This window comes from Colletotrichum higginsianum, chromosome 2 (assembly GCF_001672515.1).
Source record: "Colletotrichum higginsianum IMI 349063 chromosome 2, whole genome shotgun sequence".
Lineage (NCBI taxonomy): Eukaryota > Fungi > Ascomycota > Sordariomycetes > Glomerellales > Glomerellaceae > Colletotrichum > Colletotrichum higginsianum.
The window spans coordinates 3278075-3290277 of record NC_030955.1 but is presented as its reverse complement, the minus strand read 5'-3'; the positions used below and the strand labels follow the sequence as shown (position 1 = coordinate 3290277).

General features: G+C 56.1%; 4 protein-coding genes across 4 annotated transcripts; 1 reads left to right on the top strand and 3 right to left on the bottom strand.

Moving 5' to 3' along the window:
- Positions 1-184: 184 nt before the first annotated feature.
- Positions 185-954, bottom strand: CH63R_02708 (Dihydrofolate reductase; the record flags this gene model as incomplete). The annotated part of the gene is made up of 2 exons (XM_018297683.1): positions 185-715; positions 820-954. The coding sequence occupies 2 exons, from the start codon at positions 952-954 to the stop codon at positions 185-187; spliced, it is 666 nt and encodes a 221-aa protein (XP_018162499.1).
- Positions 955-1628: 674 nt separating this feature from the next.
- Positions 1629-3362, bottom strand: CH63R_02707 (uncharacterized protein; the record flags this gene model as incomplete). The annotated part of the gene is made up of 2 exons (XM_018297682.1): positions 1629-2379; positions 2434-3362. 2 exons carry the CDS (start codon positions 3360-3362, stop codon positions 1629-1631), a joined length of 1680 nt encoding a protein of 559 aa, XP_018162498.1.
- Positions 3363-4844: 1482 nt separating this feature from the next.
- Positions 4845-6439, top strand: CH63R_02706 (ThiF family protein; the record flags this gene model as incomplete). Its single annotated transcript, XM_018297681.1, has 2 exons — positions 4845-5205; positions 5259-6439. The coding sequence occupies 2 exons, from the start codon at positions 4845-4847 to the stop codon at positions 6437-6439; spliced, it is 1542 nt and encodes a 513-aa protein (XP_018162497.1).
- Positions 6440-8140: 1701 nt separating this feature from the next.
- CH63R_02705 (uncharacterized protein) lies at positions 8141-11531 on the bottom strand (the record flags this gene model as incomplete). Its single annotated transcript, XM_018297680.1, has 3 exons — positions 8141-10801; positions 10861-10956; positions 11061-11531. The coding sequence occupies 3 exons, from the start codon at positions 11529-11531 to the stop codon at positions 8141-8143; spliced, it is 3228 nt and encodes a 1075-aa protein (XP_018162496.1).
- Between the last annotated feature and the right edge of the window lie 672 nt (positions 11532-12203).

Here is a 12203-nt window from a genome sequence, read left to right as displayed (position 1 = left end):
AGCCTGGGAATGTGCAGAGGCTTTGTAATCTTGTACAATCATCAATGCATGCGAGAGAGAGAGAGAGAGAAGGGCACGGGACGGCGCATGGCAACAAAACAGCCCAGCAACCCAACTTTTGTATAAAAAATAAAGACAACCTTTTGTTTCCATTACTAACACGGCAATCGCGTGGTCGTCAAGTTCAAACCTTTTCCCACATCTGGAACTCGTACCTCGTCCCGTTCTCCTCGATCTCCCCGCCCTCGACCTCCTCCCCGACCCATGCATCCAGCCCGGTCTTCTCGACCTTCTTCCACCCCTGTGCCGCCGAGTCCTCCTCCCCATTCTCCCCTTCGTCCCTCAGCCTCAGCGGGAAGAACGCGTCGCACTCAAACTCCCCAAGCACCTTGGTCAACAGAACCCTCTTCACCTCGGGCAGCTGGAGAGCGGCGCCGTAGATTTGCGCGCCGCCGATGACGAACACCTTGCCCAGTCGGCCGGCGACGCCGTCGCCGCGCAGGTACGTGAGCGCCTGCTCCAGTGACCCGACCTTGACAGGCTCGCTGTCGAGGTCCGGCGTAGCTGCCGCGGAAGAGGAGGAGGAGAGGTCCAAGACCGGGTGAGCGCGGCTGATAACAATATTGAGACGGCCCTTGAGGGGCCGGAACTTGGGCGGGATGCTCTCCCAGGTCTTGCGGCCCATGATCACGGCGTTTCGGGCGTCCGAAGGGGCCTTTTCCCCGTTTGTGTCGGCCGAGTTAGCGTCGGCGGAAGCAAGTATATCACGCCAGCCTGCATTGCGACGTGGTGAGAAGAGGGGAAGAGAAGCCCATGTACCTGTGGTGGAAGCCTCTTCGTTACGCGAGCAAAGTAGGCCATTTCTTTCCTTAGGCCCGTCCAGGGGAGACCACCCTTAGCGCCGATGCCCATGTTGCGCGTCGCCGCGACGATGAGCGTGAGTTCATGGCTCATGGTCGATTTTCTTCCTATTCTTGTCTAAAACCTGGTTTGGAAGTCACTCTTTGAGACGTCCGTCGCTCTAATCAGAAGAAGAATATGAAGAAAAAGAACAAGAAGCGAATCCAATGGTCGCGTGTCAAAGTGATATGTATTGACGATTGGATCGCTGCGGTAAAGAATACTGAGGTGTGTGGTTGTTTCTAAGTTTTGCGGGACGCGATCCAGCCACACCGTTGGCGCCGGCCCATTGGTGGGGGTTTTTGAATGAATGAATCCGGCTCGACAACATCAACGGCAATTCCGATGGAAAGTCACAGACAGGGTGATTTCAACCGAGTAGCCAGACCGAATTAGTTGCAATATGGAAATGTCATGGTCTGCTACTATGAGATCAGTGGCCGCCTACCAATCAATTTTGCAGAGCGGCCAGATTGAGTTCATCTCATATCACACGGCTTCAACAGAACCGGGACTTCAATAGGAAACCAAAAACTCCAATCGATTGTTAATACTGGCATGGTTGCACGTGGTATATGATGAGCGACGTCCTTGTCACACCCGCTTAACCCAGCCATCCGTGGCTCAACACCAAGAACTCCGTAATTATCGTCACTCGAATACAGCCATCCCGCCGTCATTATGGAATTCGTAGCAGTACCTCGTGGCCAACTACACCCTAAATGGTCTCATCGTAACTCCACCGCGGGAAAATACCTCGGTCCCGCAAATCCTTTGGTGAGTACCGCTTGAATGTCAATGTTGCTGCCGGATGCCCGGCTGCTACTCCACATCTTCAGGAGTAGAAACCGCCCAGAAACAGGGGGATCAAACCGTATGGTACACTTGCTCTTGTCCTTTTCGATGAAGAACTTGGCATGAGGGGCCATCAGCTCGCCGCCAACAGCTCGCACAGCCTCCTGCGTTGACGTCTGGTTCGCCTCGGCAACCTCCGCCGACATGTCGGCAGCATCCCGACGCCTGTTCGCGAAGGAGTAGTCTTCGAAGCGATACTCGTCTGAGGCAAACGGGTTGCCATCATCGCTGCTGTCGCTCTCAAACGGCAGGGACCCAATCCTATTGGGTGCTCGCCGATTGACGGGGTTCCTCGGGGTGTCCTCGTCATCGGTCTCCTCATAACTGCACTCGGTTGTGATGTCGAACGGCGGTAGGTGCGAGGAAAACTCCGTGGGAATTTGCGCCGTCCTTTGCACGTTCTCTTCGTCGTCATGACCTAAGCTGTATAGCCGCCTTTGCCGCGTGTGTGTTCTGGTGACGGTTGTACCATCCTCGTGGTGCCGTATCGAGATGATGGGGGCCAGCGCTCTTGTCGCTGATGGACGACCCGACCTCGATGGGGCGTATTGTATCTCATACTGCGCTGTGCGTTTAAGCGTCTCGTCTTGGTTCATGGAAACAAACACCATTCCCTCCCGTACACTGCCAAAAGTTGTCAGATGAGGTTCCCACAAGGTTGGCACCGGTTTTGCTTACGGCGACGAGTAGTTTGATGAAGGCGCTTTGATCACGAGCTCCTTCAATGTAAACACCGTTGCGCCCTGATGCTGCAAAATGATGTTGCAACGGTTTGATTGTGTGCAATACACAGTCTTGTCGTCCTTCAGAATGTTTCCATAGGCATGCAGGGAGGCGTTTTCGTATAGTCCTCCGTCACAACTTAGAATTTCCATCTTGAGCTGGCCGGGCTCAACTTGCCCGTATCGCCCATACCGAAATCCTCTGAAGCTCTGGGAAGCACGCTCCGAGTCCAGCTTCCTCCTCTTCACTCTCCGGTTCTCCTCAGGGGGCTCTTCTGAGGGAGGGAGTGGGGATAGGTTGGGCGGCGATAAGTTGGGAGGCATCCTGGGTGGCGAAAATGGCGACGAGCTGTATTGAGCTCTGCGATTCCACAGGGCTCGGACAGCCTCTACGTCGTCTTCCGTGCCGTCGGGTCGCTGACGGCCACTTAGTGATCGAACGGTCGTGTAACCGAAGACGGGTGGCAATTGGAGGGGTTGTCGTCGACTACCGCCGTCTCGCTGATCGTTCTGTAGTGTGTCGAGTATATTGGATTCCTGACTCCGGTTCTGGATGCTATCTCGAGAGAAACCAAAATCATCATGCGCAGCGGACATGAAAGCCGTGAAGCCACTCAAGCTGTTTCCCACTAGCTCGTCGTATTCGGCCTGGAAGTTTATATCTGCCATATGCCGCCTGAGGTGGAGATATGATTCGGTCTGGTCTTGGGACGTGTGGGCCTCGGGTTCCCAGGGATGTCGGCGTGATTGTGGAGGGTGTGTCGCATGATCCGAGGGAAGAGGTGGCGGCAAGGAGAGTCTGCGATGCGGTGGTAAGGGCGGGTAGTCGTCGTCGTTTTCGCGCCTTTGGGAATTCCGGCTCGGGCCTGGCCGCTGTGACGACATGCTTCGTCGGCGGTGAGAAACCCTGCGAGACGGGCGCGAGCTGGGGGATAGCAGCTTTTTGAGTTCGACTCTCCCAGTATGCTGCCCGTAAACGCCAGCGGGAGAGAAGCGGCGGGAGGATTGGCCGCGGTTTTTGGGGGGTTTGTGGATTCGGGGGACGGTCAGTTCGGAGGGGTTGTGTGGGCATGCAAACAATGCAATGTGTAGGCCAGGGAGCGAGATGCCGGGTGCCGATCAATGGGGCTTAAGAGCTGGTAGACCGGTCAGAATATCGGAAGAAATACCGCAACAACGTGGCAAGGTATTCGTTTGGCAGTGAGTAGCGCCAAGGTCTGCAGAAGAGAGGACTCAACTGCTAACGGATGGCGTCAAGGGCACACTCACAACGATGTCGCGGCTGGTGGGCGGCCTGTGGGTGACCAGGATGTGATCGGTCATCAGTTGTCGGGTGTCACAAACGAATTTGAAGCTCTGGCTTTGTCGAGAGGGCGCAGAGGCGAGAGTGACCACCAACGGCAGGTCAAAGAGCCATGCGATACTGGCACGAACGAACGACCGTCGTCGCGGGTCGAAGGTGTGTCGTCAGCAGGCCGGTGGATGACGGAAGTTGGTTGGTTGGAAGTCGGGTTTGGAGTGCTGTTCGGGTTCCAGCCTTCAGTTCTACAGATGACGAACAAGAGCAAGAGGCGAGCGAATGGGCACGCGGCCAGTTGCAGTGGAAGTAGCAGTAGTCGGAGAAGTTAGCAGTGGCAAGCAGCGCTGGGATCGCCCTGATGCGCCCGCTAAACAGAGCCCCTGGTCCTGTCCAACGCGGGGTTTCGTGCCTGTAAAGAGTTAGCGATGGAAGGGGGCAAGGTGTTTTTGCCAGGAATTGTTAAAAGATACCTGAGCGTTGTGTGAGCAGCCACGCCCCGTACGCAGTATCACTTTAGCGCGGCTCTAGCGCGTCGTCCGTGCTCTTGCAATGCTTGCGTTGGGAAACGCGGGAAGGTGCCTGTCTGGCACGTTAACAATTTCTGTTTGGCAAATGGAAGCTAGTGTATCTCAGCCAAGCTTACCTATGTAGCCTTGACCTCAAGTGAACCCCCATCAAACCTTCAGCCTTGTTTTGGGGAGGTCAGGTCAAGCCATAACCATATACCGACATCAATTCCCTAGCGCAGGCGAGCTTCTTGTACTGACGACTTCATCTACGGGCTTGTGACTTCCATCGTTCAACAAGCCAAACACTACGATACCCTTACGATTCTTACTTCTTACGGCACAAACAACCCAGTCTCACTCGACGCGGTCTCTCACCTTTCATTCACTCACCTGCTATACCTTTGGGCTCACACGTCTCGCGAGGCTACAACCTGGCGCGCATTGCCTCACTGGCCTGCATTGGCCACATCTACTCACAAACCAAGTCAGAGTCATCTTTTCCCACCTGTATCACAGTTCCCTGGGCTCTCGGCACAGCCCCCGTCTTATTCACCAACGATGGAGGAGCAAACACAACATCAGGAGAATCCGGCGCAGGAGACTGCCGCACCCAGCGACAACACCCCTGCCACAGCGCCGGAAACCGTCGTCCCTCACCATCCTCTACCCGATACCTCCAACGGCTTCGGACCCAGCATGCAAGCCGCGCCCATGAACCAGGTGCTTCCTGAAGCCCTACAGGAGGTCATCCCCGGAGGCATGCCCACTGGAGATCTGCCCCCCAACATGCTTCCGGGAATGTTCCAGGCGGCCCAGATGTTCATGCCGGAGCTTTTACAACAACAAGGTGCACAAGTGTATGACCAAAGCGGCGTTCTTCAAGGTCTTCCTGTTGCCGCTGCTCCGGCCATAAGCGCAGGTATGCATCACTTCGCAAAGACGGGTATGTGAGATGTAGCTGACCCTTCTTAGATGAGATTGCGCTCTATGACCGTCAGATCCGCCTTTGGGGCATGAAGGCCCAGGAGAAGATCCGCAACGCAAACATCCTCCTCATCACCATGAAGGCACTCGCGAACGAAATTGCCAAGAACCTCGTCCTCGCCGGTATCGGATCCCTGACCATCCTCGACGGCGCTGCCGTCTCGGAATCGGACCTGGGCTCGCAGTTCTTCCTCTCTGAAGAGGAGAACCACGTCGGTCAAAACCGCGCACAAGCCGCAGCCGCCGCCATTCAGAAACTCAACCCCCGTGTGCAGGTGCACGTCGATGCCGAGGGAATCAAGTCCAAGGGCACGAGCTACTTCTCTGCCTTCGACATCGTCATCGCCACCGACCTGGACCCCGACTCCCTCAACATCATCAACACCGCCACCCGCCTGCACCAGAGATCGTTTTACGCCGCCGGCACGCATGGCATGTACGGCTTCATTTTTTCCGACCTGATCGAGCACGACTACGTCATCGAGAGAGACCTCGGCAATGTCGCGACAAAGCTGGCGCCCGAGACGAGAACCCGGAGCGTCGTCGCCGTCAACACAAAAAAGGAGGGCGGCAAGACGATCGAGGTGGTGACGAAGCGTGAGCTCTACTCGACATGGTATCTCGCCAGTGACGGTGCTACCCTGCCCGAGGAGTACGCAAAGAGCGCGAGGAGAAAGAAGGCGGTCAGCCCCGTCATCTCCTGCCTACGGGCACTATGGGATTTCCAAGTCCTCAACAGCGGCCGGCTCCCTAGCCACACCAAGGAGGACCTCGGGCTGTTCACGAAGCTCGCCACGGCCAAGCACGCCCAGCTGGGCCTTCCGTCCGAGACTCTTCGCTCCGAGGTTCTGCGTAGCTTCCTACAGAACATCGGCAGTGAGATGGCCCCCATCACCGCCATCCTCGGCGGCCAGCTGGCGCAGGATGTCATCAACGTCCTCGGCCAGACCCAGCAGCCCATCCAGAATATGGTCATCTTCGATGGTAACAGCATGGAGGCATCGGTTCTCCCGCTGCACCCCGTCGGCGAACTGGGCCGTGGCCTGCTGTCACTCGCCGCCCCCGGCGGCCTCGTCCAGAACGGAGGAGGCATGGTTCCCGGCGACCCCAGCATGATGATGAGTATGGACGGCGCCATGGACTTCAACAACCATATCCTTACACAGTAGCCCTATGCACTCATTTGGTCTACTTCTGCAGTCTGTACAACAATTTGGCTCGCGCCGGGGGGCAGGGAGTTGAGATACAGTATTCCCCATCTCGACACCCTTTTTGCCGGTTCGAAAAAAAAAGGCTTGCATGCATGTAATATTAGCTACACTGTAATCAAATAAGATTAGCCCGATTTGTGCTCGTTGTTTGGAACTTGGCTTTTGCCGCCGACTTTTCTATGCTGAGTCACATAAAGCTCCATCAATGTCCTATAGCACCCGGCTGTGTCCACTCCATCCTCTTCATCTGCGGCGTCTTCAGTAGAGGTACTTTGAACGACTCAGAAGTTGAATGAGGAAGGGAACTGCTCTCGGGACCTACACACAGGCGGGCGACCAGAAAGCCCGTACCCCTCCCCCGCCTTGCCCAGCCGCTCTGTCGTCAGCAGGGTGGGTATTTACACAACGTAGAACATAAAATTAGGGCGGGCAAACAGAGGTGGAACAAGTCTTCATGGACCTCCTGCTTCAAGGACGTTTAATCTACCTAGATACTGAGGGTTTGCTCCATCGACCCCAACAGCATTGTCAACCTTGTAGGCATGAGTGGACTCAAGAGCCAGACCATATGAGTGCTGCTTAACCGTCTCCGTCCTCTTAACGGGACGGCTTTGACAGCGGCATTACGCACCCGCTAAAGGGTAATGAATGTACATCCTCCTTGATGCTCGACCACCCTACCCGGATCACAAACGCTGTAGTTCGGGGCCCCAAAATTGATACATCGTGGTGTCGGTGATCCTGCCGAGGCTCCAGGCGATGGCAGAGAAGAGGCCAATGCCGCAGAGAGTCATATACCCATGTAAGATCGCAATGTATTTGATCAGGTCACAGAACAAGCAGCTGACGCCCTTACTTCTCCTTGCCTTCGCCACTGGATTACCACCGCACACAGCATCGTATGCTTCCTGGGAAATAGAAGGAACACAGACCCTGAAACAAATCGAAAATACCCACCAAAACTTTAATCTAAGGCAAGTGGCAGCCTGGTACAGCGTACTCAAGTCAATTGAAGTTGGTGCTCCTTGCGTTGGGTAGCTCAACGTGATATAGCCCCTGGTCCCCTGGCGCACATGGCGCCTAATCTGTCACCACTTGGGCCAATATCTGTCACGCGACGCAGGTGATGATACTACGTCCCACACTAGATTACAACTTGATGCGCCCTGACACAACGAAGTACACAGCTGTTAGTTCCATCACTCTCGCTTATATCCAGTTCACAATGCAACAGCACATATTGTCCAAAACAAAACCGTATTTTCGTGTTCATTATCATTCCAAGTTTACTTGGGTCCTTTGTTGACCCTGGCCTCTCGGCCCTAGCTTCCATTTCTTTCAAGGAGCCTGCTGACAGAGCTTGTCAGCTCAAGCTCTGTCTGTCTTTCTTCCACCTCAGTATGACGGGGATAAAACGCCCAGAGAGGTATAAACCAAAGTCCAAAGTCCAAAGTGATGAGATAATAGTACATGTCCTTTCGTTTTTCCTGGCTCGTTCTCGACTAAAGATCGACATGACGCTCAGAGCCGCCTGCATTTCCGGTCCTTCGACTTAGACCTAAGAGAAGTTGCATTCTTGGCAATCACCTTCTTGGTGGTCTTCTCAAGACCCTTCATCTTGGGCCTGAGGCCTGGCTTCGTAAACTCCAGGTCCTGCTGCTAGCGAGAACCGCGGCGCTCGTCGCCGTTCTCCTCCGTCTTCTGGCGCTGAATTCTATTATTGTTGATGTTCCAGCCTCGGATCTGGACGGGGCCACGACGCGGAGGGGGCTCAGTAGGCGAGTAGTCCTTGATGTTCTCTTTATAGTCATACTGGACGGTTCTCAGCTCGGGGCCCTGAGGCCAGCCGACTCTGTGAGCAGGCAGGGGAGCGGGGGCCAGCTTGGGGTATTTGCTGTTTCCCGGGCCGCTCGGTGTGGACGAGCCACTTCCAGCCCGGCTTCTCGATGGTTCGTTGGGCTGCTGCTGAACAAACTGGAGGGTGGGCGGGCTTTGTACGGGCGCAATGGAGGAGTAAGTGGGTGACATGCCCGGGTGGCCATACGACTGCTGCTGTTGTTGCTGCTGCTGCGAAGGCGGCGGCGGAGGCTGCGAGCCGGGGTAAGGCGGATACTGCCCCATCATGAGCGGCATGCCAGGCTGCTCCTGGGAGTAGCCGTTGTGATAAGGCCTCGGCGGGCCCGGGGGGTAGAAGGAGCCACTGTTGCTGGTCATGAACGGTGGCGGAGGTTGTTGCTGCACTTGCTGGTGCTCGACAGCCATGGGCTGCTCTGGTGCAGCAGGGGCGCTCTTACGGCCACGTGATGGTCGTAACGGGGGGAGTGGCGAGCTTCTGTCCTGAGGGGGGTTCGTAAATGGCATCCGGGATGTAGAGCCGGGTTGCTGAAGTTGTGAAGGGGCTTGGGCCATCGAGCCCCCTTGCATGGGAAGGCCTGGCAATTGGTATGTCTGTTGGGTCGGGTTGTATGTCTGTTGATGGTACTCATGGTGCCCAGCCTGCGCCTCCATCGGTGCAGAGTAGAGGCGCGGGTCAATCATGGGATCCGCTGAAAGGTAGTGTTGTTGTGGGTGAGGAGGGGGCAAGTGCTGCTCGTTGTAGGCCGATGGACCATTGTGCTCGTGGTACATGGAGTGTCGACGCGTGTCATTTGAGGCATCGATAGAAGATCGCATTTGCGACATTTCAACAGGGCGAGCGGGGGGTAGTTGGTTTGGGTGCGGATCCCTCATCGAACCAGTCTCGATGGATGGATGGACCCGGCTGTCGCCTCCCGGCGAAGCTATACGGGTTTCGACCCAATTGGTACCTTCGTTGGGAGATGCGACTGGCATACGAGGCTCGACCGGCATAGGTTGGATAGAGTAGCTGGACTCAACGTGGCTGTGTGGAGGTCCATCGACTGGAATGGACTGACCAGCAGACGCATCAGCCATGATGACGTCGATAGGCTGAGCGGCATAGACGGAAGTAGACGCGTTGGCGAGGATCGCGAGCGCAGTAGTGTCGAGAGGCTCGGGTGCAACGACAGGAGCAGGGGGCTCGGGGGCGGGCGAATCAGTAGCACCAAAGATGTCTCGAATTGCGTCGTACGCGCGTGTGGCAGGTCTAACGGGGGTCGGGGTGGGTAGGGACACTGGCTTTTCCTCGATAGGCTTGACCGCCTCGGCTTCGGATTCAACAGCTTCGGCGGCCATGAGCAGTTCCTCCATGCCCGCGATGTTCAGAGCGGAATCGTTGGTTGGAAGGGGCGAAGTGGCAGGCGTGTCTTCAACACTTCCAGGCTCCGAATCCTTGATCGACTCCGCAAGAAGTCTCTGCTCAGCATACTCGGCCTGAATGTCCTTCAACGCCTTGAGCTCCGGACCCTCAATGTCGTCCAGCGATATGTCGTCCTTGTCACAGATCGAAGAGAGAACCGTCGCCATTCTGTCCTGGTGAGGCTTATCGGCCAAGGCAATCTCGACCTTTGCTGCTGGAACAACACGAGAGGCGTGAATGATCTTGCCAGAAGGCGTTAGGAACACAGTCGGGTGCATCGGGTTTGCTTCCGGCTTTGAAGGTTCGGCTTCGTTCTTGCTCGTAGGAAGGAAGTAGCCGTAACGCGGGTGAACAGCGAACCTCTCCACAAGCTCCTTGTCGTAGTCGTCCTCGTCAATCTCCCGAGCGTCCCAACGAGCAAGCAGAGGGTCGTAGTGCCATGTGTTCGAGTTGGGCTTGCCGAGATACTTGCCCCGTTTTGCGAGAGTGGCTCCATGCCTAGCAGAGTTTGTCGAATCGCGGTAGCCAATCTCGTCATCGTCGAATTGGAATGACGGCGGAACAATGAGGCGGTTGGCGATACTAGCACCATTCTTGGCAGTAGGGCGGTTGACCTGTCGGCACCCGTACTCATCTGGTTCGGACGCCTTTGCCGGCAAGGCCGGCTCTCGCTGGTCAGCGGTCACCGGGCCCTCAGGAACCGGCGTGCTCTCATTTGACTCATCCTCAATGGGAGCTTGCTGAGCCGACATGATGCCCGCGATGTGACGGACAGGTGCAACATCGCCGGCAGACCTTTTGGAAGTGGGTTGGCCCTCGGGTTGGTCCTTTGCTCTGCGCTTCGCCCGCGGCACAGTAGTAGCAGCTGAGGTGGGTGGTGCAAGGCTGTCCTTGGCGGGCTGAGGTTCCGCCCAAGCAGCTTGTCTAAGGGCGTGGGCTTCGGTCCCCTCGACGATTTGAGGGTAGGGGACAAGTTTGCCATCCACGTAGACTTCATAGATTCCGAACTCTTCGGCTTCCTTGTCGGTAATTCGCTTGTAGTTCCAGCCGCCGTCGACAAGCTGAGGCCAGAGTGAATAAGCGAGACACAAGATGATGATAGGAAATAAGGGAAACTTACGTCTACGGGCAGGCCGTGATCGTGGAGGTATTCGAGAATGTCGAGGCGATGGAGTTGTGCGTCCAAAAAACCATCCTCGAGGTCTTCAAGTCCGTTCTAATGCCGCGGATGACCGCCAGTCAGCGGATGGCCGGGAAGGGAAAGGGGGGGGGGGGGGGCGGGAGAAAAAAGTATGACATGTCAGTCGGAGTGTCGCGTACCTTGTAAATGTCGCGAACGGCACCCAGCTGGATGTGCTTGGCCTTGAACGTCATCTTGGCAGCAATCGCCAATTTGTTCTCTGAAAAGGCCAGTCGTCTGTCAAGGCGCATATCGGCGTGTTCCTTGATCATCGCGTACTCGGGCACCAACATGTGGTAGGTCTCATCCTTGTTGAGTTTTTTGACGGCGCGGGAGGCCAAGTCCTGAAGCGCGGGCTTCACGACATTGGCAAGAGCAGCGTAAGAAGCTTTGAGCTCCCGTTGGCGTTCATAGTTTGCCTGGACTTTGTCATCGGCGAACTGCTTGAAACGGCCGCGTCGACCTGTTCCGGTGATAGGTGCAGGCTTTGGGGGCTCCTTCTTGGGAGCGACGGCCTTTCTGCCTCGACCTCTGCCTCTGCCTTTGGCCTTGGGCGTCAGCTGAGGCGTTGGAGTCGAAGCAGACTGCTCCGGTGTCTCAACGTCTGACATGATGGCGGTGACCGTTCATGAAAGAGACGTGAGGTGAGGATGGGGAAAATGGAGGTGGGTGGAGGCAAAAGCGTGAGCGGGTATGGGTGTAATGAGACGGGGTCAGTGTGAGATGAGTTCGGTGGGCGGCTTGAAAGGGATGAGAATTGAGCGATGGACCGGTTGGGAGCGATTCAATCGTTCTCAAGAGAGGAAAGAGCAGGCGCGGATGTTCAAGGTCGGGCCGGTGCTTTTGGGTTGTAGGAGTTCGTTGTTGGCCGTTCGGAGAACAGCACGAGAGTGAGTGAGGTGTGTGTGTGTGGTGTGGATTGGACGGGGGGACGGTACTGGTGTGGGCTAAGAAAAAGCAGCCGCCTGGTCTCTCGCAAGGACCGAGATTCCTCAATGAGAGACCTGCCTGGGCGAGTAGATATTGATGTCAAAGAAAAGATGGGGTTCACCGTCAGAGACGACTATCAATATCAAGTGGCGCGAATGCGGTGTTGAATTGCGGCGTGGAACGAAAGATTGCTTCGCTTTTTTCCCCTTCCTGCCTTTTGCAAATAATACCAGGCGGAACGGCAGCAGAGGCAGGAGCAGACGTGACCACCCTGCTACAGCGAGGCGGAAGGCAAGGCCCAGCCCAGCACTGTCCTGCAGACACTTACACCAATCTGGTAGGAGTAGGCCTGA